At 54.1% G+C, this 23,915-nt stretch overlaps 9 protein-coding genes across 11 annotated transcripts; 4 read left to right on the top strand and 5 right to left on the bottom strand.

Annotated features, from left to right (window-relative positions):
* Positions 1 to 247: 247 nt before the first annotated feature.
* Positions 248 to 2,937, top strand: PV07_07332 (uncharacterized protein). Its single transcript, XM_016394403.1, has one exon. The coding sequence runs from the start codon at positions 446 to 448 to the stop codon at positions 1,910 to 1,912; it is 1,467 nt and encodes a 488-aa protein (XP_016247822.1). The 5' UTR covers positions 248 to 445; the 3' UTR covers positions 1,913 to 2,937.
* Positions 1,989 to 3,490, bottom strand: PV07_07331 (uncharacterized protein). The gene has a single exon (XM_016394402.1). It carries the CDS (start codon positions 2,680 to 2,682, stop codon positions 2,173 to 2,175), a length of 510 nt encoding a protein of 169 aa, XP_016247821.1. The 5' UTR covers positions 2,683 to 3,490; the 3' UTR covers positions 1,989 to 2,172.
* A 139-nt stretch (positions 3,491 to 3,629) lies between these two features.
* Positions 3,630 to 5,170, top strand: PV07_07330 (uncharacterized protein). Its single transcript, XM_016394401.1, has 4 exons — positions 3,630 to 3,872; positions 3,956 to 4,229; positions 4,376 to 4,513; positions 4,729 to 5,170. The coding sequence occupies exons 1-4, from the start codon at positions 3,823 to 3,825 to the stop codon at positions 4,762 to 4,764; spliced, it is 498 nt and encodes a 165-aa protein (XP_016247820.1). The 5' UTR covers positions 3,630 to 3,822; the 3' UTR covers positions 4,765 to 5,170.
* On the bottom strand, positions 4,943 to 6,575 carry PV07_07329. 2 transcript variants are annotated; one of them, XM_016394400.1, is made up of 3 exons: positions 5,949 to 6,575; positions 5,665 to 5,856; positions 4,943 to 5,604 (listed from the first exon to the last, which is right to left on the bottom strand). In XM_016394400.1, the coding sequence occupies exons 1-3, from the start codon at positions 6,036 to 6,038 to the stop codon at positions 5,125 to 5,127; spliced, it is 762 nt and encodes a 253-aa protein (XP_016247819.1). In that variant the 5' UTR covers positions 6,039 to 6,575; the 3' UTR covers positions 4,943 to 5,124. The 2 variants fall into 2 exon arrangements, with proteins under 2 accessions (XP_016247819.1, XP_016247818.1); XM_016394399.1 differs by having other exon boundaries at positions 4,943 to 5,856.
* A 1,425-nt stretch (positions 6,576 to 8,000) lies between these two features.
* PV07_07328 (uncharacterized protein) lies at positions 8,001 to 10,281 on the top strand. The gene has a single exon (XM_016394398.1). It carries the CDS (start codon positions 8,509 to 8,511, stop codon positions 10,195 to 10,197), a length of 1,689 nt encoding a protein of 562 aa, XP_016247817.1. The 5' UTR covers positions 8,001 to 8,508; the 3' UTR covers positions 10,198 to 10,281.
* Positions 10,282 to 10,336: 55 nt separating this feature from the next.
* On the top strand, positions 10,337 to 13,964 carry PV07_07327. 2 transcript variants are annotated; one of them, XM_016394396.1, is made up of 2 exons: positions 10,337 to 10,703; positions 10,773 to 13,964. In XM_016394396.1, the coding sequence occupies exons 1-2, from the start codon at positions 10,362 to 10,364 to the stop codon at positions 13,743 to 13,745; spliced, it is 3,315 nt and encodes a 1,104-aa protein (XP_016247815.1). In that variant the 5' UTR covers positions 10,337 to 10,361; the 3' UTR covers positions 13,746 to 13,964. The 2 variants fall into 2 exon arrangements, with proteins under 2 accessions (XP_016247815.1, XP_016247816.1); XM_016394397.1 differs by having other exon boundaries at positions 10,762 to 13,964.
* A 1,642-nt stretch (positions 13,965 to 15,606) lies between these two features.
* PV07_07326 (uncharacterized protein) lies at positions 15,607 to 19,413 on the bottom strand. Its single transcript, XM_016394395.1, has one exon. It carries the CDS (start codon positions 18,730 to 18,732, stop codon positions 16,387 to 16,389), a length of 2,346 nt encoding a protein of 781 aa, XP_016247814.1. The 5' UTR covers positions 18,733 to 19,413; the 3' UTR covers positions 15,607 to 16,386.
* A 1,105-nt stretch (positions 19,414 to 20,518) lies between these two features.
* PV07_07325 (peptidyl-prolyl cis-trans isomerase-like 1) lies at positions 20,519 to 22,564 on the bottom strand. The gene is made up of 2 exons (XM_016394394.1): positions 22,422 to 22,564; positions 20,519 to 22,369 (listed from the first exon to the last, which is right to left on the bottom strand). The coding sequence occupies exons 1-2, from the start codon at positions 22,452 to 22,454 to the stop codon at positions 21,914 to 21,916; spliced, it is 489 nt and encodes a 162-aa protein (XP_016247813.1). The 5' UTR covers positions 22,455 to 22,564; the 3' UTR covers positions 20,519 to 21,913.
* Positions 22,565 to 22,606: 42 nt separating this feature from the next.
* On the bottom strand, positions 22,607 to 23,789 carry PV07_07324 (uncharacterized protein). The gene is made up of 2 exons (XM_016394393.1): positions 23,333 to 23,789; positions 22,607 to 23,282 (listed from the first exon to the last, which is right to left on the bottom strand). The coding sequence occupies exons 1-2, from the start codon at positions 23,539 to 23,541 to the stop codon at positions 22,838 to 22,840; spliced, it is 654 nt and encodes a 217-aa protein (XP_016247812.1). The 5' UTR covers positions 23,542 to 23,789; the 3' UTR covers positions 22,607 to 22,837.
* Positions 23,790 to 23,915: the final 126 nt, after the last annotated feature.

Genomic DNA, 23,915 nt, shown 5'->3' with positions numbered 1-23,915 from the left:
GTAGTGTCACCGATGGTGGGGTGATGAGAAGCTGCCGGGTGAAGCTCGCTCGGGCCCGAAGCTGCGGGTAGCTGTTCAGGAGGGGGAAGCACCAGTCGGTACTCAGGGAGCTCACCCTGACAGCCTAGGGAGCCCCTAGTCAGGCCCGGAAACGGCTCACTAGGCCCAGAGATCGAATCCCAGCCAGTGATATCGAGCATAAGCTTTCACGGCGCATGCATCTTACGTCGCCCTCCTCAGATGCTCCCCTCCCGCTGCGCAACACGAATTTGTGTCCTGCATGTCATAGACTTTGGGAAGGGTGGTTGGTCCAACGTCTTTTCGCTTCTGCCTGTTTGAATGATCTCGACCTTACAAGTATTCACCTGCTTTCACCTCCTCTCTCGATTGCCTCTGTTCCACGCTTTGGAATCAACACAGCTCACAGTCCCTACCTGAGTCCACCATGAGGTGTGTCTCTCTCCTTTCGGCGGCAGCTGTCGCCTCTGCCTTCGTGGTCCCGGATCAGACTATTTTCGAGTCTCTGTCCATTGAGGATCAGGAGATCGAATACCCCTCCGAGCATCCTTTTTGGAGCCACGAGCACCAGGCCGAAAGCTTCTGGGAAGATCTTGAAGAGACGTTTACAAAGGCTGCTAATTGCGCCAAACATGCCTTTGCAGAGATCGTTGATTCGGCACACGAGACCGCCGTCAGCTATGGCGAAGAATTCCAGGACGCCTTTGCTGGGGAGGCCTGGCTAGACACTGCTGAATACGATTTGGACCTATTTGAAGAACCTCCTCATCACGGCCCACCGCATCACCCACCGCACCATGGCCCTCCAGGCAAGAAGCCTCGTCGCCCGCACCATCCACCTCACCATCGTCCGAATCAGACCATCTGGGAACTGATTTCGAAGAGCAAATATACAACCAAATTGGCCGCTGTCGTCAAGGAGTTCCCGGATCTCGTCGAGTTGCTGAACAGCACCAAGGCGAACCACACTATCTTTGCTCCGACAGATCGAGCATTCGCGAAGATCCCCAAGCACGCTCCAAAGCCTCCAAAAGAGTTCCTGGAGAAGCTCCTAACGTACCATATCTCGCCTGAATTCTACCCTGCTCCCCGTATCCTGGTCAGCCGGACCATCCCGACCGCTCTCGAAGCCAAGTTTATTGGAAAGGTGCCACAGCGCCTTTCCACTCAAGTCTCTTTGAAGGGGTTGACTGTCAACTTCTACTCCCGCGTCGTCGCCATCGATATCTTTGCAACAAACGGAGTCATCCATGGCATCGACAGCATTCTCCTTCCTCCGCCAAAGGCCGTTGATATCATTTCAGCCCTCCCTGGTGAATTCAGCACCCTTGACCTCGCTCTGGAGAAGACTGGCCTATATCCCGCCTTCAACGACACATCAAGCCACAACGGAGGCACACTATTCGCACCATCAAACTTTGCCTTCAAACGTCTTGGCCCACGAATCAATGCCTTTCTGTTCAGTAGGTTCGGCCTGAAATATCTCAAGGCTCTGATCCTGTACCATGCTGGCGACAACATCACACTCTACTCGGACGCCATCTACAAACTCGATGCGGATGCCCGCCCACCACCTCATCACAAGGTGCCCAAGGGGCTCATCCATGTGGATCTTCCTACGGGCCTCGAAGGCAAGAGCTTGAGCATTGACATTGCTCGGTTCGGTCGCCTCATCACGATGAAGATTAATGGGTTTACTCGAGTTGCCGTACTAGATGGCATTGCTGCTGATGGCGTCATTCATGTTGTGCCCAACGTCCTCATACCCCCCAAGACTCCCGGTGGAATCGCGGTTGCCGAAGATGACATGGATCTAGATGAGTTCAAGGCAAGGCTGGCCCCTTTTGTAGAGCCGGAAGAAGCCGAGTGGGTTGAGGAAGACCCTGAATTGTAACGGCATAGGCTGTTGCATGCTGAAGGGAGAGAAGTCTCATCGGAAGTATGCAAAAATATAAATGTATAGGTTTTAGGTGAGATTGGTTTCGTTCAACCTGACGGCTGTTGGGCTATTATTCTTGATGACTGACGATTATTATTTGAGTTCATATCATACTACGGGTATGGAATCACAGGAGATTGACACAATCTAACCAGCCAAAGTCTGCCCTTCCAGTCTCATTACGGTCGTCTTGCCTCGTCACGTTTGAGATCTGCTCACCAGTGAGCCTCCGTAATCTTGGCCGTGACACTATCATCGTCCACGTCTACGCCGTCGACGAACCATCTCCCTTGAATACCCTCTTCTGGCACCGCAACGCCATCACCATCCTTTCCCAGCAGGATATCATTGCCACTCATCTGTCTCTTCCTCATCTTTCCGCTTTCACGGTCGAAGGTCCAATCCTCCAGTCCGTAGCACCTCTTCCACTTCATACCATCGTATTTATCCTGATACTCGTACCAGAACTGCACGGCAATCTTGTCGTCCGTGAAGGCGAACAATTCCTTGCGGAGGCGGTAGGACTTTTCCTTGTCCCACTTCTTGGTGAGCAGGTCGACGATCTGGGCAGTGCCGCGGATGAAGGACGCGCGGTTCCGCCAAATGCAGTCACTCGTATACCCGTTGGAGACTTGGGCCGGGTTGCAAGAGTTCCACATATTCTGAGCGAATTTGACCTTTTCGTGTGCGGTCTTCAATGTGTACGGAGGGCGGAGGGCGGCCATTTTGCCTAAGAGGGATGTGTCTTGTCGGATCTGGAGGAGTTGAACTTGAGAGAATGATGCGTTCAGCGAAGAGAGTAGCACGAAGTCGAGGCAGCCTTGCTTTTGGATGGGTGTCTGTGTGAGACGCTGGAAAAGAGCCCGGATTCTGAGAGCAAGACTCGACGAAGGAAAGCCCTAATATACCTATAGACTCCTCTCGCAGAGGACAATGGAGGACAGCTTCCGCTCAAACATTGAGTCCCACTCTGGCCCCCGAGCCTATTCATTCAACCCACCTCTTAGTAAGTCAAAGTTCCAGGTAGTCGTCCTCCTTTGCCCTCAGCCTTGTCAAGGCCACCCAACCAGGAACGCACACGGCCGACCGGACTCGACGGGATCTGTCAGGGACCCAATAGCAGCATGACAAAGGCTGCAGCGCCATTCGTCCCACCCGTGCTGGAGGAGGCGATTGAGACATTGAGACCTTCCAAGAGCAGCAAGGGCTGTTCATCTGCAACCCTCCAGACCCTTGCGGAATACATGAGCCTTAAACCGACGGCCAACGAACGAGTATGTTTTCCCGAAAAAGCCAGTCAGATCCATTAAGCGGCGCGACCCGAGAGAAACAGCGAGACTGGAAATCCGGACCAGGTCTAGCCTCCTGTAGGCTACGCAAGCCCTTGCGTCTCAGTGCCATGCATCCTTGCTTGCTGCCCTTGAGCTCTGGGGTTGGGGAAAAGCAGCAGGAGGAAAAGAATGCAGCGGCGAGATCTTCCCCATGCCCTTGCTGACGCCATCCACGGATTTGAGATTGGGGGATAATAATGAAGAATCTGACTCTCGGGTAGCACAAGGGGAAAATTCTGTGGTGGTTTCCTTCCGACGAGCGGATGTTCGGAAATTAGTTTCACCGAAAATTGCGACTCCTGGCTGCGACCATCGCACCATCGCGCGGGGCAGCGACGTCGGTTTTGCCGCGGTCTTCCAAAGTGGTTTTGTCAATGAGGGGCTGCTCGCAGTCAGCAATTACTGCACCCTTCCGCCATAACGATCCCCAAGTACACAAATCAGCTCTCTTTCGACGTTGAATCGACTTTTTCTAGGCTCTTGGTATCAGGCTGTACTCATTCGAGACATTGGAACCTCAAAACACGATCCACAATGGCCGGGCTCAAAGAAGGGGACCAATTTCCTCCAGATGTTGTCTTCTCGTGAGTCGCCGCGCTGTGCTCCTCCCATTTCCTCCGGGAAGCTCTATCACGTTGCATCCTGACGCTTTTGTCGTTATCCGCAGCTACGTTCCCTACACCCCCGAAAGCGCGGCCATCACCAGTTGTGGCATCCCACAAAACTACAATGCGTCGAAAGAATGGGCGGATAAAAAGGTTGTCCTCTTCGCCGTGCCCGGCGCTTTTACTCCCGGGTGCAGCGTGAGGCACCTCCCCGGTTACATTGACGCGCTACAGGATATCAAGGGGAAGAAGGTGGATATAGTGGCTGTTTTGGCCTTTAACGATGCTTGGGTTATGAGCGCCTGGGGAAAGGCGAATGGAATTAAAGATGAGATTGTGAGTTCTGTCTCCATTCGATATGCTCGCATGGGAGTTCTTGTCGGATAAGGCGGGACTCCAGTCCGTGCTCGAAACCGATATTGGACGTGATGACTTCGTTTCATGTCCAGAGATACCCATCGCTAACCATTCCTGCGTGCAAGCTGTTCCTTTCCGACCCGGAAACCAAATTCTCGAAATCCATCGGCTGGAATCTCGGCGAGCGATGCGCGCGGTATGCCATGATCATCGACCACGGCAAGGTCGTTTACGCAGAGAAGGAACCTGGCCGGGACGTAACGGTAAGCTTCCCAATCCTTTACTCGTATCCAGACTGCAGTTCGCGATTGGCCCATTTTCAGAACTCTTCTCCCCCGATGCGAGAAGCCGGTAACTCTCCGGCGGCTCAGCTTCACTAGCCTTACGTCCTTACACTCACGGCCTCGGCGAGGAGTGGCGAGCATGTTCTTTATCGCTTGGACAGTCCTCTGAGCTAACACGGGCATCCACCTTCTAGGTCTCGGGAGCCGCAGCTGTGCTCGCTAAACTATGACATCGCCCTGCAGATAAAGTGCCTGGACCTATCGACGCACTGGATGCATGACCGACGGTCCGATGCATATCTAGATATAGGATCGGGAAGAGCTCTGTCCCGAACTCGTATTTATGCAATCCAGAACAAAAAAGGAGAAGTCAGGGGATCTACTCAAATCTACTTTAACGTGTGCACTAGACTGCGCGTCAGAATGAAGTAGATCAAGATAGATATAGATACAAGTCACTGTTGCCCGCCATGGTTTGGTATCTGACGCCTTTCGCTGCTTTGGTTCATCCCTGGGGTTTGGTGAAGTCGATCCCTCAATTTTCGCTGAAAACAGAAACTGGCAGAAAGGATGCCAGGCATCCAAAACAATCATGGCATGCGCAGCAGGTCCTCAAAGTCTGGTAACCTTCGCTTTGTCTTGACCGCTGCGTTGTGGGATTCGACGGCGTTGACAATTGTTCCGTCCGGCCCTAGCTCGTAGCCGTCGTAGAGAACGGGTCCAAGACTGGCGGCGTTTGGGAAAGCATCGAATTTGTCCGGCATCGCCTTTGGGCCGCCGTTGTTCCATTTGTGACGGTGATGATGGTGCTGGTGCTGGTGCTGGGGATGCGGGTGGGAGGTGGGCGGTTCCGCCATCGAAGCGGGGAACCGGAGCGCTTCGAGGTCGGCCTGCAGCTGGGCGATCTTGCGGTTCAGCCGGACGATGCTGTCGCTCTGCTTGTTGTACGAGCACAGCAGGTCCTGGTGCTTCTCGTTGAGGGTCTCGAGCTGGTACTCCAGGCCCTTGACGTGCTTCTCCTTGCGCTCGCGGAAGGCCCGCTGCGAGGCGCGGTTCTGCGCCCGTCGACGCTGGCCCTGCTCGTTAGCGACCACCCTCACGCGGGCCTCATCGGCGAGGAACTCCCTCACCATTTTCGAGGGCGGGACCACCGTCTGCTCGGAGTCCGTGGACGGCTGGGCGCTGTCGTGTCGGGCGGTCTGCGGCTTAAAGTCGGTGAAGGCGTCGAGCGTGTCGAGATCAGCCGGTGGTCCCCAGCCGTGGCTGGTGGGAAACATCCCGGACCCGATGCTGCCGTATCGAAACATGTCGCCCATGGTATTCTGCATGTTCAACAAATATTGGTCAACATCTCCCCTCCGCGTCGCAGATGGCTCAAAGGAGGGGCCGCGAAAGGAGTTTTTGCGAGACCTACGTCTGGAGAGCTCGAGTTGGATGAATCCGCATCCACGAGCGAGTCGAAGTACGAGCCACGGTGAGCTGCCGCGACGGCGAAGTAGTCCATTGTCGTCGAAAGCTGTCCGTTGCGTTCAATGATGGTACTTCTCTGGGGGTCCTTGATTATTTTTGGTCGGGCTGATGCAGTCGCAGAGGAGGTGAGGGTCGACCTCCACCTTTATGTTGCAAATGCCACCGCAGCAGTTCCGATTATTAGTGTACGCTATGGGTGCCTGTGGTCTGGATTGCCGACTGCAGGCAGATAAACGCAAGGGCGGTCAGATAAGCCAATCCGGGAAGGTCTGGGAGCTCTCTTGGGTTTACATAAAGCTGAGTCAAGAGTCTGATTGGTGTCTGATGCCGAGGGGCGGATTGGATATGGAGGGTGGAAATGGCTTTTGAGTTCCTCCGTAACTGTGCCGTATTCCCCGTCTCTTTCGTCTGGTGGTTGCGTTTCCCTGCGGCCTTGATCGCGGTGGTTGGCCAATCGCTGAGTCTGCGTGCGCTGCTGAAAAGGGCAACGGCCGTGCGCAAAGTTTCTCCTTCACTCAACCGTAGAGAAAGTGTGAAAAGACAAAGGCGCTTTGGGTAGCTGGGATTGCTGCGCCGGCGGGAGGGGGGGTATTCTCTATATCGCGCGAGGGAAAGGAGTCCAGGCACCCTTTCCATTCTTCTGGGCGATTCAGGCTGTTTTGCCGATTCCAAGGGCGCATCAACGGCTGAACTAACAACCTGCACGGGCTTTCTTTGTAAGAAGCTTGGCATGCCCAAAGGCGGGGATGCCGACAATGACAAAGACGCCCCTGCGCGTGTGATTGGGACGCCGCAGGATTCCCACCCCTTCAAGCACCCAAGGACGAGGACACAGGCACCGGTGCGTGGCCTACGCCGACGGTCATTTTCCGTTGGTATAACAGAATGACTGTGCACGCGGTTTTGGACCCGGGGATCGGGATTGGAAGGATCACCGGAGGCTTGCAAGGCTCAGGGGGTTCAAGGGAGGGAGCCTCGACGAAGGATTCAAGCCAGAAAGACCCAACGGGCGTTATTAAGCCCCCGCGAAAGATCCCCCTGTGGAATCCGACGAGTTTAATATTCCTCCTCGAAACTGGCCCCATGCCCTAGAAGCGGGACCATGTATCCTTGTACGAGCACGTACGGCCACTCTGTTGGTCAGCTGCTATCACGGGTATCCGACAAATGTTCGTCGCTCACACGCTCGTTAAATGGTTTGAGGATCCCTCCGAAGGAGTTTGTACAAAGAAGAGGAGATCCAGGTACGGTGCACAACCCCCCTTTCTGGCCCCAAGATATAGTGACCAAGACTACACGCAATGGACCGAGTAGCTATCGGTACAGCTTCATACTGGCGAGAGGCATTCACCGCCAGAAAATGACTATAGAGAGGAAGGCCGGTTGATGTCATAGCCGAAAGAGGAAGGCCATTAATAACCAGGGAGGTTGAGAGAGGCCCTGTAGACATTGCTGCTGGGGATTTGGTTGCTTGATCATCTATCAGTAAATGCAACCCTCTGGACGACGTCCACGTGGAAATTCATCCTCTGGCCGCGACGCTGGGTCTATTGCCATTTGCCACAGGCGGCGGAGGCCATTCAGATGCGGACCAGCCCCTTCGCAAAGTGCGCATGTGTCGAATAGTTTGGGGGGTAGATACTTGGGTAGGGAGGCCAGAGCTTGGAACCCCCTTTTTCCGTACCCTCTCGAGGAGTATGCTCGCATTCGTGGGCAGATTCGCACGTACTTGTAGCCAGTACAGGGCATGATCCTTCAGTATCGAGATCCGGGAATCATTTTGTAATAGCACTCGAGTCCCAATGTCGGTCGTTGAACGAGATGCCCCCACGCTCCTTCCGTTTTAGTGGCTTCCCAGTGCCCACGAGCTCCACTTTCTAAGGTCTTAGTGAGCTTGGTCTGCGCTAAGCCCCAAAAGGCTATCACGAGGTCAAATCTTCTTGGCTCGTGAAACTCCATCAGACGTGCTGAAGTGTCTTCTCACCCAGGCCATTTGCTCCGATTGATCTGTAACTCCCCTATCCCCCTTCAGCTGGACCCAGTATACTGAGATCCTTCCTGTACCGCCATCCCCCGCCCCTCAATATCTTCGCGGCCCAGTTCGATAAGGAGTATCACCTTGCGAGCCCCTTGGCCGCCACAGCACATTGGATCTTGTACCATCCGAGGCACCACGAATACCTGTATGCAGAACATTAAACGAACCACAGCAAAAATAGCGTTGCTTAGTCAAGCAGCAATCGGTGTGAGGTGAGAGAATAGCTGGCGATCGGAACCCAGACGTCCTCTGCGCGATGCCAATTGATCCGTGGCATCGGCATCCCGTCAACTCTTCAGCGAAAACTGTCACAGCCTTCGGGCAAGCGGTATTCGGCCTCGCAAAAGGACGTCCATGAATGGTGGCTCCCCAACCCCCACCGCCGATATCTTACAGTATTAGTCTGTAAATCGATGACCGCGGTCGATACCTTCACATTCACCAGCATGATACGCGATGCTTCATTATGCCTGCTGCCAGACATAAGGTTGCCAATGCATTCACCTTCCTCAATTACGACAATCCAGACCACAGCGCCTCGCACCGAAGGTTGGTCAAGTCGCATATCTCCAGCAAATACCGCGCCGCCATCCGCCAACAGGCTCAGCCTCGCTATGCATTACCACATCAAGCCAAGAACGGGGAGGAGCAGGACTCACAACCCAATTCCAGGCGCAAGAGGACACAAACCTCCCTCGAATCTGACGCATCGCCGATTTGCCGATGGTCTCGAGCACCCTCTCCATTAGAAGTCAGCTTCAGCGGTACACGGGCGGACCCATTCAGATCCTTGCCAGGCCAAGAAACACCTTGCGTCACTCAGGCCCTCGACTATTACACTCAGGCAATCTCGCCCCTCATGCAGCCATTGTTTTTGACAGTCAAGATGGCCAATCCATTGATGGTGTGGATGTACCCTTTAATCCTGTCACATGAAAGTGCTTACCATTGCGCCGTGGCATTGTCCCAGGCCTATCTGGAAAAGTCTCGGGCACCCACAGGCAAAGCATCCGCGGAAGTCACATTTCATCGGAGAAAGGCTGTGTCAGTTTTGTGTGATCAACTTGCCGATCTCCGCGGCCCTCCAGACGATGGCGTCCTCATGACTGTGCTGGCTTTGGCGTGCCTCGATGTTTTGTACAGGGAAGACAGAATCGCCAATCGTAAAGGACTGGCACTTATCGTTGCATTGAAGGGGGGACTTGACAACTTAGGGCTACGTGGACTGGTCAAAGCCTTTCTCGTTCAGTTTGACTACTTCTGGATGCTCGAGACCGGTGCCAGGACCATCTTCCCTTTCACAAAACGCAAGAATCGGAGAACATATCCTCATCCTCCATTCAAAGAGGATCTTCTTTCAATGCTCGCTACACTGCCCCAGGGGTTCGCGGCAATCGCTCGGCAGGGCAGCTTCGGCCTGGACACTATCCGGATTCTCTCCAGAGTAAGCACATTTCTTCAATCCAAGATCGCCAAGCTTCCACGTCCAATGGAGGAAGACCCAGTTTCAGACGGCCAGGATTATCCGGACCTTTTCGAAGTATGTGCCTGTCTCCAATCGTCTGCTTGCACCGAGCATAGCTTGGAGAAGAACTTGATACTGGCGGTGATTATGTTCGGCTTCGACATGCATAATCCAAACGGCTCGATTTCCCGGGTTGCGGCCTACCGAGGCTCGAGGCAAGAGTTAACTCGGTCACTCCCCTTCACGCAGGCGGAGGGTCCGGAAGAGAGAGCCTGCTTGGTTTGGATTATGATGATTGTCATAAGATCTTGGGGCTTGGAGCTTCCACTTGCTGATCAAGCAATCCCGCTTGGCCGAAGCTTCTTTGAACAGTTCCCAGAAGCAAGATCCTGGGACGCTGTGGAGTCGACAATGCGCTACTTCTTCTGGTACGAGCCTCTTGAAGAGGGGTTAAGAAGCAGCTGGCAACAGGCCTTGGACAAATATCAAAGAGAATCAATCAGGACTTCGGTGCGGCCCGTGATAGACTCGACGGGCGCATCAGCAAATAAGAAACCCTATCCTGTCAACTCACCCCACCGAGGAGGGAACGATGGACACCTACAGGAGGTTTCAGAGGAAGACGCAGTTGTCACTCTACCACCCATGTTGACATTAGATACATACCTGACCGAGGTTCAGTCACTGTAAATTGTATATACCTATATGTACCTCGTACTTCGGGAGCGTGTGGGGAAAATTAAGTACCAATACGGTATTGCCGCTTTAATCGCCCGCAAAATAAAATCCTCGATTTCCCCAATTTCGAACCTGAGAACGCGCCGCGACTTGGTGAGCCTCCCGTCCAACGCCCAATGGCTCCGCCAGCACAGAAAGCCGGGCAAAAGCGCAAGGTCGCCTTTGACCAGCCAGGCCTTTCCTCGGCTGCGCGCAAGCGACAGAAAAATCATGATGCTCGAGCCATTCCCGTCCAACGCCCTGAGGCAGTCGTCTCTGCTGGCGGGGAACTCAATGTGGCTTCGTTCATCAAGGCCCGAGAGTTCGAGATCGGGGCTCTGGAGAAGAGCATGCGCAGGGCAAAGAAGCAATTGTCCTCGCGAGCGTTCCAACAAGTTCCGAGGCATATGAGACGGAGAACAGCCAGTCATAATGCCAAAAAGGTGCCGCGAAGGCTGCGGCGGAGGGCAGAGCGGGAGGTCAGTCCCCCATTTGACTCGCGCACGAGATGCTAGCGTACTGACAGTGGCTGACCAGGAGGACTATAGATGAAAGACGACAACACACCTACGGTCACGAAACGGACGCGAACTCCTTCGCGGAAACTGAGACTGCGGCTGGAGACAGCCAAAGCGCTCAAGAGGTTCAACCAGAACCACAAGACGGTGCGCCAGAGGAAGAAAGAGGCCAAGGCCAATGCTCAGCAACCTGATCCTGAAAACCATGTCCTGACTGCGCGTGTGCCACGGTTGAAGAAGAACAAACTGGCCGAGCCCGCGAAAGCGACCACGAAATACAAGAGAAGGCAAGTCAACAAGACGTGGCTGCCGACGCACCTTTGGCACACGAAACGCGCACACATGACTCGACCCACGGAGCCCCTGTGGAGGATGTCCATCCCATTGAGCCCTACGGAAAAGAGTTACAGACCGAGTCACCGAGCAGCGGGGAACCAGGGATGCATAGCCTGGGATACCAGCTATATGTCTACGGTTTCTTGCCTGGGGACAGAGACGGCGCTTGATAGCCTGCTGAAGGCCCTTTCTTTCAGCCCACAAGGGCTCTCGCCGGCCATGCATAAGAAGTGGAAGGCTGGTACCCGATTTGCCCGTGGATGGGTCTCTGAACGGGACAACGAAAAGCGTCCTATTGCACCGGTTATGGTGGTCTGGTTCAAGCGCACGCAGGACGAGACGGCGAATCGCCAGGACGGTCAGGACGCAGACAAGATGGAAGTTGACATGGGCGACGTGTCTCGAATTCCTGCGGGCAAAGACCAGATGGAGGGCGAGGAGGGCGAAAGAGCTCCGTCTGTACCTTCGAAGACCAAAACGCCGACAGCAAAACGGAAGACCAAGCTTAGTCACCAAATCCTGATCCAAGTCCATCCATCTGCATTCTATCAGTGCTGGCAGGAGTTGTTGAAAGTTGCCAAGATGCAGAAACCGCAGGTTCTGATTGAGGATTTGCGGTTTGAGATCGGAAGTATCGAGGTACAAGGTCCAGGTTCGACGGAAGCTTTACTGGGCGTGATCCGTCCTTTTCCCACGCCCGTTGAAGCTGCCGATTCGATGTCATCGTTGTGGACGTCCCTCGCTGGACTCAACAACCCCAGTATCCTGCCGCAGAACGCTCTGCTTGCATTTGAAACGGTCGATCCGAGGCTCAACCACCCGCCCAAGCGGACCAAGATTCCCAGCACCTCCGAACTGAGTCTCCTGGATGAGATCCTCGTCTCCTGGCCGCCCGACAAAAGGCCGACCTCCTCCGCGCTACTCTCGCACAAGGCACGCTGGCGGATCAGCAACACCCTGCCATCACAAAAAGCGATCAATCGACGAAGAGCACTCGCGGCACCGGGCCATGTACCGCCAGTCGCCGACAAAGATCCCCAGATCCCGGTGATCCTTTTTGCGTCGAGAGCGGAGAACAGTGCTTCCAAAAACGCCCAGGGGACTTGGACTGTGCTCCTTCCATGGACATGCGTCGATCCCGTGTGGCGCTCATTGATGTACTATCCTTTGTCATCCGGTGGTACTCCGCGTTTTGGGGGTCTGCGCCAGAAACAGCAGCTATCGTTTGAGCAAAAAGTACCGTGGTTCCCGGGAGATTTTCCCGGGACTGGGGCAGGACAAGCCTGGGAGCGCACTGAGAGCGAAAAGAGGTTCGATTCATGGATCAGGCGACCTCCCAAACACAGAATCGCCTGGGACACTTTGGATCTGGGGCTAGGAAGGCGTGGGGAGATTGGGAGAGGCTGGTCTTGTGATTGGGAGGTTTTGTTCGAAACCACCAAAGATCCAGCTCTCATCGAACCGCCCGACCCAGACTTGGACAAAACCACCCCTACGCAGAAGAAGGCGGTCCCACTGCTTACACAGCGACAGCGAAAAGCAGCCAAAGCTCAAGCAGCCCGAGAAGCGGAGCAGAAAGATCCGGCCCGTCGACGCAATACATCCAGTCCTGAGAGTGAAGGAGAGCCGGAAATCGTACCGGAACTTGTAAAAGAAGTCAAATATACCCAACTGCTGCCGGGGCAGAGCATATCCTTGTTGAAACAGCCGTCAAATATCACTCTCCCGTCAGTTCCTGTTCTGGTCACAGTCCGCATCACTTTGGTCGACAAAGGAACCCCGTCTCCAGCAGCACGAATCTATCGCCTCCCGTCGTCACCGAAACCAGGAGCACTGCCTTGTCCTACTGAACCAGTGGCATCCGGGACAGACAGGTCTCAGCAGACCCAGCCGCAAAGCTGGAACTCTGATGGACCGCCGCCTGGGCAACGTCCACCCTCAACCAGTCTCACGGGGACGTCAACGTCGTCCACTACCACTGTGCGCGACCTCCGCTCCCGCTGGCTTGCTCTCGACCACCATTTCGACGTTCCCACACAAACCAGCCATTCACGCCTCCCGAAGATCAAGACCAACAAATTCTCCGCCCCGCGTCACCAAGCCAGCTATCCACGTGAATCGCTCGCCAAGATCAATGTGCTCCCCAAGAATGCCCCGGAAGAGATCGTGAAGAATTTTGGACCGGACAGTGCGTTTGGGAGAGGGGATGGGGAGATCCCCAAGGAGCAGCCGCCACCTCCAAAGCAGAACAACAAAGGCAAGGCAAGGGGGAAGGAGAGAGGAAAGGAGAAGAAGGCGGTCGCTCAAGCAGAGAACGGCGAGACGTTGCCCAAACCTCTGGATCAGGCCTCTGGCGGGATGGAAGACCTTGCTGCCCTCATGATCAACCCATTCAGCGAACCGACAGAGTGGGACAAACACGTGCCTTGCCCCGACCCGCACGACCTTCTCGGGTTTGTCACGAGTGGTGGGTACAATCTGGCTGAAGGTCGGGGCACGGCTGTGGGCAGCATTTGGGGCCAGCGGGTGATTGAGGGGTGGCAAGAAGACTCGGTGCAGTATGACGGCGTGAGCGACAAGCAGAAGGACAGGCAGAGGAGGTTATGTGTTGTGCGCAACGCCGGTGAGAGTATTGGGCGGCTGGGCATTTGGGAGGTTTGTTTGTGAGTGGGCATGCTTTGGTGTGTAGTTTATGCCATACCTGCAAGGCAGATGCCATGATGCCACCGTGGCAGTGCATAATGCACTGCATTTTTAGTCCCTACCAGAAGATGGGCGGGACCGCGAGCGACGAATGAGAGAGCGAAGGACAAACCCCTCGTGCTCTCTCGCAAATACTGGTTTTGCAAGGCGTATTACATGCTCCTGAGGGCTGGGTGAGGTGACACTACAATTTTAGTCCCTCTAGAACCGTAGCAGGTCTGGCAGGCGACAACACTGCATTTTTAGTCTCGGCGAAGAGACGGGAAAAAGGCAACAGAAAGCAGAAGCTGTGATATCGTAGCCTTACTGTAATCTCTAAGCCTCCGAGGCCCAACACTGCATTTTTAGTCTCTCTGAGACCTCGGGCGCATACTCGCATGAAGACGGCGGGAGGACTGAGTTGACAGCACTGCATTTTTGGTCTCGACGGGCAGAGAACAAGCAGTTTGTAGCGAGGAGCGCCGAAGCTAGGCGCCCAAAACTCGTGGAGTTTCGACGACACTGCACTTTTAGTCTCTACGAGTATGAGAGACAACAAGGCTGCGGCGACAAAGGTTGTTAACCTTGCAACGACACTGCACTTTTAGTCACTCTGAGCAACGAGGTCCTCCGCCGCACTAATTACATTTTTAGTCTAGATAAGAGAGAAAGACGAGGCTATCAGGGAATCCCATACTTGCACTGCACTTTTAGTCCCTCTGAGCAATGACGTCCAGACTCCAGACTCCAGACAACCCCTTTCAGCCTTGGCCCGTCTGCAGGTGGTGCCTGCCTACTAGTGCCTCGTAGTTGGGGGGTGGACGAGCACGAGTAACTTGGGCACGAATCATGTGGCTTGAGCCGCAGAAGGGCTGCACTGCATTTTTAGTCTGGCCGACTCCTCGACGGGACATGCTGCATGCTGCTCCTTTGACCAGTGCCTCGGTTAGAACGCCCGCCTCTACTGCTCTCCCCAGAGAAATAAAAGTGCAGTGCGACCCCGCCTCGCGGGGACAAAGGCAACTCGGACCAGTAGTCAACAGCTGAAGACCTCTCCTCGATGCACTCGAGTAGACTAAAAATGCAGTGCGAAGTTTACTTGTTCCAGGCTGTGCCAGAGCCAAGTATCAGCTTGGAAGGCATGCGCGGGGCACTCGCTGTTTAGAGGCTGTCCTAAGAAACGCGCAACGCTGAGATCGTGATATCCACCTTGTTGGCGGAGGCAAACCATCTCGTACATACGTGTGTACAAGTCATCACGCAAATCAAGGAGGAGGTCGGATTGAAATTGTCTTGCCCTGCAACTTTTGGAATGGATGAACGTGATTCTGGAGCACGCTCGATGATTCCCCTCAAGGCCAGATCAGCGAGCGACGCCAACGCCATTTTCCAGTCGTCGCTGGGCTTAAAACCAAAGAACCGACAAAGCGCCGCGACATCTTGCCTAACAGCGCAGACTGCACGGCACTTTTAGTCCTTTTTTGTGTGTGAGCGCCCGACAGATGCCACGCACAGCCCACGGCAGCCTTGGTTTGACATTCCCCATTGGACTGCAAGAACGCGGCTCACTGCACCTTTAGCCCATGCGAACAGACTTCTTCCCGTCAGAATCTTACTTGAATCCTGAGGGATGCACTCATTTCTATTATGCACTGCATTTTTAGGCCTTGGGAGTGGCTGGTGGTGGAGAGAACGCGGAATTCAATTTACTAGCGTGTCAAGAACGTATCTGTGATAACGGCAGAGATTCACTGCATCCAGTACCAACTCTATGCAAGTCAAAAATCCCTGTGTCGTAGGAAGCAGTGAACAATATCCAGGGCATGCTCTGGGGGGCACCAACCCTTGCCTGGTTGCATAAAAAAGCTACCGATCAAATTGCAGACGCATCAAAGGGGATTTCTTTCGCTCTCTTTCCGAAAAATTGCAAGACTCTTCTTCCCAAAGCCTTCTGGACAGGGTTCCATCGTCCAAGCTCTTTTTTCCCTGTGACCCTTTCTTTACCTTGCGTCTGCCCCTTGGCTGCCCTGAGCATTGTCCGAGGACCCCCCTCCTGGAACTTATTGGGCGACATCACGCAGGACCTCATATAGTTACCAACCTGCGCTCTCACCACCATGGCAACACAAGGCAAACGACTCCAGTCCCACATAGTGGCATGGAGAAGAAATATACGCCCGTTGGCCTGTCATCGAAACGGTCTTGAGTCGGAGATTTGACTCGTCTTTCATTCATGCCATGGTATCTCGTCATCATGGCTTCTGCCTCTATTTTGTACAAAGGAGCTAAATGCGGACGGCCAGGGCCAACAAGAGGGGTATCGTAACTCCTTCCGGCCTCATAGCTCGGAAACCCCAGCGCCCCAGCGGCTGCCGAAATCCATCAGAGCCCAACTTCAGAAACTGTCGCAAAGGACACGGTCGAGAGAACGAATCTTGTTCTTCTCCTCATTCACGTCGTGAGATCCCGGGTCTGAGAAAACCCATGCCACGCTGGTGTGGTGTATGGTATATACTCCGCTTTCCTTTCATGCATGGGGCATGCGGGCAAGCTCCTTGCCCTCCAAAATTAAATCAAAATATCATGGCACGTCGTCGACTCCCTCCTCGCCGGACACACCTGGGTATTAAATGGCATAGTTCTCCGCGTGCAAGAATATCTCGTCCTTGCCCGGATCCTTCCACACTTCACTTTGCAACCGCGCCACCGTGTTCGCCACGTCCGTCCTCATCTCCGGCGGGCCACAGACATATACACATGTCCTGCGCCCGAACTCCTTGCTCAGCCCTTTGAGCATGTACGGAATATCGGGTCTTCCGTACTCGGTCCGCCAACCATCTCGTCTCTGAGACGTGACGTTGGTAGGGAGAAAGGCGAACCGCATGAGATTCTTCTGGAATTTGGTCGGTGTCTGAGGGAATCCAAAGTCGAACGACCGTGTAGCTTCGATCTGCGCCTGTGAGATGGTGGAGATGTGTTTGTCGGCGGGGGGAGGTGGGAAGTATGGTTGTGCTTGTTCACTGCCTGGTGGCGCAAGGTGACGAGAAGGAGCGACATAGGCTTGTGGGAGTGCGGTGATGGTGTCCTCAAATTCGCGCTTGAGGTCCGGCTCTTGCTCCATCATCACCAGGGCCGAGTTGCGCTTGGATCCTCCTGTGGCTTTGTCGAGGACGTCGGCGACCTTGTCCCTGATCCCACTGAGCCGGTGTTCCTTGACGTCCGGCAAGGGCTCGTATCGTTTTGCAGCAGTAATGAAGAAGTGGCACTGCACCGATCCCGGTGGGGCACATTCTCGGCATATCCGAAGCTCTTCCTTGAACCACTCCATGATGTCAGGCCGCTTCATAGCCCAGACGACATGCACTTTGGAGGTGGTGGCCTTTCCGTCGCGCATGCGTTTGATCAGGTCGAGCAATTGGCTGGCAATGGCTGTAATGCCGCTTCCGCCGGCAAAGAAGATGACCTGGTCAAAGGAGGCCATTTGCCGCTGCATGCCGCCATAGGGCCCTTCGATGAAAGCTCGATAAGTCTTGTAAGGACCCTTCTTGATCGACGTATCCCGGACCTTGCGGGTGAAGCCCGAGAAGGGTCGAAAGACCAAGGTCATGTCTCGGTATTGCTCGCCGTATTCAGAGGGGAAGTCCTCACTGCAGAGTGATGCGATGGTAAAGGGGTGATTCTCGAAGATGGCAATTCCGGGCATTCTCAAGTATGCGTATTGACCCGGACGCCACCTCTTCTGCGTCGGGATGGTGACCTTGATGGCATTCTCAGGCAGAATGGTAACGGCAGACTCCTCTCCGATGAGCCACGATGATCGGAACGGGTTCATCCAGTTCAAGAAGAACAGACGGGTGAGCAGCGATACCATCATCAGAGCCACGGTCGAGTAGAGATACGCCCATGATGTCAAGTAATTGTGGCAGTGCCAGAACATGAGGCCAATGAAAGCCCAAGCGACCGGGATATGCAGGAAGACGAACAACTCGTATGCTTTGTGTCGAAGAATGGGAATGGAGTGCAGGGTGAGGAAGATGAGAGGAGCGATCGCTGCAATGCCTGTCGTGTAGACCCAGTATTGTTGGCTGAAATAGAGTTTGAACGTTGCAAACCCGGCTGGGTCCGTGACCGATTGATACCAGTAGGGGACAGCATGGATGATGGCAAAGATGACACACAGATAAGCTGTCCAGCGGTGAAGCACAATGAGTCGTTCCGCTCCGATCCCAGTCATGAAAGCCACAGGGTTTGCCTTGTTGGCCAACAACACCACCCATGGCAGCAGCGAGACGGACATCATCCCGGCTCGGACAGCCAGCGGAGGTGATCCATATGACATGGATGCGTAGAAGAGTGGGGTGGGTAGGAAACAGTAGAGCAGGGACGACACTAGGCATATGATTATGATCGCGACAACTCCCAAGGACGGGAACGTGAACGTCCATCTGCCAACCTTGATGGCCGGGATGGGTCTGTAGAAGACCCATCGAAACAAGGCGATTGTGTTGTTGAGTGGTGCAATGGCCGAAACAGCTGCTTGTTGCGGCCCTTTTTCGGCTACCAGCGGTCCCGAGGACGGGAAGAAATGCCTTGTCGAACCCTCTGTCTGGGCACTCATGGCGCTGGGCAGTTCATAATCGACATACCCTGAATACGGCGAAACACGCAGCGGGCTGATCGTCGAGGCCGAGTTGATGACTTCTTCTTTGTACAGAGCCGTTCGAATCTTGTCTCCCCAGTAGTAGTAGAGCCGCTTGATCGTTGTGGACACCACCAGGATGATTCCGATGTAAACGAAAATGAGGCCGTACTTGCCTGCCTGGTTGAAGGGGTCATGCTGGATGGCTGCAACGAGGGCAGGAGGAGTTGTGCTGTTTATCGGGATGTTGACTCTCTTGACCAGTTCCTCCACGCTCTGCTCAACCCCTCTTCCTGCCAAATGCGCCAATGCTTCTGACGGCAGTGATGGCATCTTCGCTTTGGTGTCAGTACCTCTTCCCCAGTTGGCGGCTGGTCCAGCAGTGTAGGAGAACCGGGAAGTTGGTGAGAAGCGGTCTCTTCAAGAGACACTCGTCGGGATAGGTGTTGGACGGAGGCGGAGCGAAAAGAGGCCTCTGCGGTCAGGCCGTCGAATCTATTGGTGTCTGTGCGTTTTCGCAGAGTGGTCATGGATTTCGAGACCGCTCAGTGGACCCGCCTTCTGAGATGTGCAGTTTTCGCGCAAAGGGTTGGAAAGAAGAGAAAGCCTGCTCTCTCAAGAAGACGAAGGGAACGACTGGGAGCGAATGGAAGGAATGGAAGGACAGAGGAACCCAAAGCCTCTTGGACGTTGGGGAGGGAGGGAGGGCGAGGAGGGGCGAAAGCTGCGATATAGAACTTTGGGATCATGCGGAAGAAGACATTGTTCAGCGTGAGGACCGAGCAGGGTGGTGGTGGTGACGAGATACAACGGCCGCGCGTGCGAGGACGATTTGCACACCCCGCTACTCACTCTCCTCACAGTGATATTGACCCAAAAGAGGAACAACAGCAGCTACCGGGTTGAGAGCAGCAATAGTTGCACCGGAAGAGCAGAGCTATCGAGCTCTGGAGACCCGGAGAGTCTTCCATCTCGTGGACGGTGGTGCATCTCAGCGGTACGGAGCAAGAGTCAGCGCTTCGACGAGAGCTTGCATTGGTTGTGCGGTGAGACCAGAAGTGGCAGACATGCTGGACTCGATGCAGACCAAGTGGAGATCTGGAGCGGACCGAGACCCCTCTCTCAAGCAGTCACACAGCACAGCAAGCGAATAAGAGGCGCAGATGGAGGAAAAAAGCACGACGAAAAGCAGCGCAGGCGAGAGAGTGATTGGCGCAAAAGGGTGACAAGCCAGGAACAATTGCATGAAATGGGCGCCGATTCGAGGCTGCAGGGAAGATCAGCGCTGGATGGTCCGGCTGCGCTGCCAGGCCAGTCTCGGCGGCCCTAGGCATTCCTGGGCGTCCCTAGGCCGTTCCAGCTCGGCGAATGGGGGCCCGTAGACTGTTGCCGCCCAGGTGTGACGGCCTGAAGCTCGCCCTGGGAAGTGCTTGCAGCCCGCCAATCGCCCAGCTAGCCCGAGATGCTGCAGCGACCTCGACACCAACCACAGCGCAGCATCCAACTCCCATCACTCATTGCCCACATTAGCTGATTTCGCTCTCCACTCACCCACACTTGAAAACAAATCTATCCCTCCCCAGAACGACCCAGACGCCTCTCTCAATTGTGCTCTTGCGGTGATACGGAATTATCGGCACGGCGCGACTGCGAACGTTCATGGACCCTTTCTTCTCCAGAGTGCCCGCACTGGACTTGGATGTCCACGTTGCGTTGAAAGAGATTGGAATGCCATCGCCAAGCGAATGATATTTTCCGAACTCTCCGGGGGCTACGAGGTAGCACACAGGACACATCCGGAGGACGGACCCTGGACCTCAGCTTGTCGATCTTTCGTGATGTCGACTTCCGGCAAATGAGATCGCGCTTATGGTTACTTCGAGCTGACCACCAGACACCTGAACGGTCGCGGCAAGAGCGGCAATTGTCGTTGCAACTCTACCAACATGGTCCGCCTTATCAGCAGTCGAACATGCAAAAGTACTTGTATGTTTTCAACTGAGAAGGATGGGCTCCCTCATGCCAGGGTGATCCGAGTGCTCCTCCGGCTGCACCTTGCTCTACGAATTCACCAGTGTACGAGACATTACTCCATTCAGTGTGCCATTATCGCTCACTGGCAAGTCCAAGTTGCTATCTGGGTATTCACATGTTAACCCTCAGGCCTCCTACTTCGCTCGTGTGGTGGAATATAAGCCGCCACATGAAAAGTTTGAAGGGAAGGGGAATAAAGTGCCAGTGGAGCTCGTCTATACGCTTACGATTGATAGTACCACGTTGCATCCGTCTCCTGGAGTCGCCCATTCGCAGACGGCGGTCTTTGTGGGAGACTCTGAGCAAGTGCGAAGATCCAGCTCAAGTGTCTTCCGATACGCTCTGTAAGAGCGAAAAGGGCTGATATGTGAGAGCGGTCTTTCAGCCTCGGAAGGGGCCTGCCAGGCTCTCTCAAATGGCCTTGGGAGTCGCTAGATACACACATAGGGACATGACGCAATCTTGGAGAATGGAGAAGCTTGGTCGACGAGGCCGACGTTGACATTGAGCATAAAATGAATTGCACAAGCATCAGTAGTGGCCTTGGATCCTGAGGCCGAAAGCCGGCCTTAGCTAATAGAGTATCCGAAAATCCCAGGCTGCGGATGTCTGATTCCGGGGTCCAAATTGAACGTCTTTCAGCACGACCGCAGACCGTGCAAGGCTGTAGATCATAGACGCTGAAGCTAAGCTGGAAAGGGGCCCTTTGTACAATACGAACGTTCAACGCAAGGCTGGCATGCCGCAATATCTGGGGCCGAAAGCTGAAAAGCTTTGTCTAAGCGCCCATCTAACCAACCCAGTTGTTGCTTAAAAAAGATTCGGATCCCCGTTAGACTTTGCAGTAGTCGGCTCTCCAAGAATCCCTCCTCACTTGATCAATTCTCCAGGTTCGCATGGTCCACCACATGGGCGTCTGGAGAAACGATACAAGTTGCAGACGCCGGAAAGAGGAGCCAGTTTCTGAATAGGAGACAAATCGAGGTGCGATGCGAAGCGCTCCTCAACAGCCACTGCTTAGATCCTGGCCTACCTTCAGGGGCACGACAGGGAGGTGCATAGGTCTCCACGCACCTGATCTCCACGAAACCATCCTCCATGCTATTGATTTTGTGGCACTGGACATCTCCAGGCCGCCGTGTAAAGCACCACATAGAGAACTTATAGATGAGTTAGGTCTCAAAGCGCTGGTGGCTTGTCCAGGATTCCAGGATTGGTCCCAGATATCATCTCGAGGATGTTGATCGTAGATAGAACAACGACCTCAATGTCCTGCAGTTCCTTCAGCGGTCGTGGAGAAGGGCTGTGGGCCTGGACAGGTTGTCACAAATTCAACTGACCCCTTTCTTGCCGTCGATTTAACGAGCCGTGCATTCTGAGCAGCTCCGGTTATCTTGTTGTTTGAATCGCATTGGGCCGTGGATATTGGATCCGGGTAACACCATCTGATAGCGCGGTGCAAGAGTGTCTCGGTCGACTGTCATCCCACTTCCGTGCCTTCGACCACTCTTGCCCTGATGATCTTGACCTCCTCCAGAGGTCTATCTTCACTATTGGTCTTGACGAGGCCCATCCGCTGCACAACCTTCATCCCGCTCTTGACCCTTCCGAAAATTGTATGTTTGCCGTCCAGCCACGGTGTTGGCGCCAGTGTGATGAAAAATTGACTCCCGTTTGTGTCTTTCCCGCTGTTGGCCATGCTGAGCACACCCGCACCGGTATGCTTCAAAGAAGGGCTTATCTCGTCGGCAAACTTGTCACCGTAAATGCTTGAGCCACCCCTGCCGGTCCCGGTAGGATCCCCTGTTTGGATCATGAAGTTGGGGATGATGCGATGGAAGATGACGTTGTTGTAGTATCCTCGTTGAGCTAAGGTGGAGAAGTTCTTACAGGTTCTGGGCGCGTGATCGTTGTAGAGCTCAACAGTAATTGCGCCCTGCAGTCCAGTCAGTCCTGAAGAATTCAAAGGATTCTGGCAGGAGTCCTACCATCGTCGTCTCGAGGACCACATCGGTCGCCATGCTCGAATGCTTGGGTCTCGAGAGCTCGCGATCTGTGCGCTAGTCGCTTTTTGTGTCATAAATTTATCCTTGATGTACAAGATGGGGATTGGTGCTCGGAGCGCAGAAATTCAAGATTTAAAAAACTGCAAAACTTCAAGTTTCATGGCGCATCAACATCAGGATTTCCCAAATTGGGCATCCGGCTTGGCGTGATTGTTCGGCTCCAAGCCCTTTCGACTGCCTCGCTTGTATCAACCCTTCCACAATGATATCTATCTCAGATTCTGCCACCATCGTAGTGAGTGAGTATTATCGACCCCTATAAAAGACTGACCAATGTCTTGTTTGACTCTCGAGGTGGCCTGACAGCGACACCGCAGCCACATTGGCTTCAAGTCTATTCACGCCTTGAACTCTTTGGCTGCAACATGGACCATGGCCAAATTCTTCAGATCCTTTCCGCCCCTCAGGAGATGGATATTGTCTTTGAAGGACTGGGTATCCCTGTACTTCATGTGCGAATCGACACTTTCCCACCCAATGAGGTAAACATAGACTTTGGCCTTCTCCGAGGTCTTAGGGTCTTCGAGCTCTTCTGCAACCCAACCGCCTGCTGTTCCCCTGCATCCTTCCCAATCACGATTGACGGTAGCCCCAAATTTCTTCATCCCTTCGTGAAACGTCTTTTGGTCCTCGGCCGAATAGTCGGCAGGGAAGTAAACCATGAGAAACTCAGTCACCTCAGAGAAAGCCGCAGAAGGCGGAAACGGTTCAAAATGGACATGATAAAGACTGGGTGGTTTCTCGCACTGAGTCACAGCATCGTCCAGGAAGGCTTTGTATCCGCTGTTGCGCCGTCAGTAGAGGCTTATATCATTTGAGTCCAGCCCTCTTACTCCCACGCAATGAACTTCTCATGATGGCCAATGCTAGTCCAGTCGATGAACAAATTGTGAACATTAGGATGTTCGACCTGTGGACCAGAATAGATGCGCAATGGTCCACCTTGCTTGAGGATGGTTTCAATTGTAGCCTTCAACTTCTGGCCCTGAGGATCGTTCCCCTCTTTGAGGGGTAAGAAGACAACTTCTGTCGCCTGAGCCATATTGCCGGGGAACAGCGCAGCGGACGAGTTGGTTTACAGCAAGGACGGTTTCTCTCGCGTTATATGCTTGATGAAGTCTGAGTTCTTGGGAGATCAGGTCTTCGCCGGCGGGCCGCGGGTCTTGAAGTCTCGACGATGAATTGCGGCTGTTGAAAATGGATGCAGGAGGTGTGCCGTATCATTCGTCTGTTGGAGACGGCCATCAACTCTAACTCCTCCTCAGATGGCGGCACCCTCACTCATTACCTAGGCTGTACGAAAACCATTCGGCATCATTCGGCTCAAACCAGTATGAGCATGCCAAGGCGTGAGAGCATTGAGCGAGGTACCTCTAGATGGCCTTACTCTTGGACGAAAAAGTAATCTTAAATCTT

This window comes from Cladophialophora immunda (genome assembly GCF_000835495.1).
Source record: "Cladophialophora immunda strain CBS 83496 unplaced genomic scaffold supercont1.4, whole genome shotgun sequence".
NCBI classification, from domain to species: domain Eukaryota; kingdom Fungi; phylum Ascomycota; class Eurotiomycetes; order Chaetothyriales; family Herpotrichiellaceae; genus Cladophialophora; species Cladophialophora immunda.
This window is presented reverse-complemented; position numbering and strand designations above follow the sequence as displayed.

Excerpts from the sequence above, each read along its gene's own strand:
- PV07_07328 (XM_016394398.1), top strand. The coding sequence starts at position 8,509 with ATGCCTGCTGCCAGACATAAGGTTGCCAATGCATTCACCTTCCTCAAT.
- PV07_07324 (XM_016394393.1), bottom strand. The coding sequence starts at position 23,541 with ATGGCTCAGGCGACAGAAGTTGTCTTCTTACCCCTCAAAGAGGGGAAC. Across the intron at positions 23,283-23,332 it reads GAGAAGTTCATTGCGTGGGA|CGGATACAAAGCCTTCCTGG; the intron begins GTAAGAGGGCTG and ends ACGGCGCAACAG.
- PV07_07329 (XM_016394399.1), bottom strand. The coding sequence starts at position 6,038 with ATGGACTACTTCGCCGTCGCGGCAGCTCACCGTGGCTCGTACTTCGAC. Across the intron at positions 5,857-5,948 it reads CCAACTCGAGCTCTCCAGAC|AATACCATGGGCGACATGTT; the intron begins GTAGGTCTCGCA and ends TTGAACATGCAG.
- PV07_07326 (XM_016394395.1), bottom strand. The coding sequence starts at position 18,732 with ATGCCATCACTGCCGTCAGAAGCATTGGCGCATTTGGCAGGAAGAGGG.
- PV07_07325 (XM_016394394.1), bottom strand. The coding sequence starts at position 22,454 with ATGGCGACCGATGTGGTCCTCGAGACGACGATG. Across the intron at positions 22,370-22,421 it reads TGGTCCTCGAGACGACGATG|GGCGCAATTACTGTTGAGCT; the intron begins GTAGGACTCCTG and ends ACTGGACTGCAG.
- PV07_07330 (XM_016394401.1), top strand. The coding sequence starts at position 3,823 with ATGGCCGGGCTCAAAGAAGGGGACCAATTTCCTCCAGATGTTGTCTTC. Across the intron at positions 3,873-3,955 it reads CCTCCAGATGTTGTCTTCTC|CTACGTTCCCTACACCCCCG; the intron begins GTGAGTCGCCGC and ends CGTTATCCGCAG. Across the intron at positions 4,514-4,728 it reads AACCTGGCCGGGACGTAACG|GTCTCGGGAGCCGCAGCTGT; the intron begins GTAAGCTTCCCA and ends TCCACCTTCTAG.
- PV07_07331 (XM_016394402.1), bottom strand. The coding sequence starts at position 2,682 with ATGGCCGCCCTCCGCCCTCCGTACACATTGAAGACCGCACACGAAAAG.
- PV07_07332 (XM_016394403.1), top strand. The coding sequence starts at position 446 with ATGAGGTGTGTCTCTCTCCTTTCGGCGGCAGCTGTCGCCTCTGCCTTC.
- PV07_07327 (XM_016394396.1), top strand. The coding sequence starts at position 10,362 with ATGGCTCCGCCAGCACAGAAAGCCGGGCAAAAGCGCAAGGTCGCCTTT. Across the intron at positions 10,704-10,772 it reads GGCGGAGGGCAGAGCGGGAG|ATGAAAGACGACAACACACC; the intron begins GTCAGTCCCCCA and ends GGAGGACTATAG.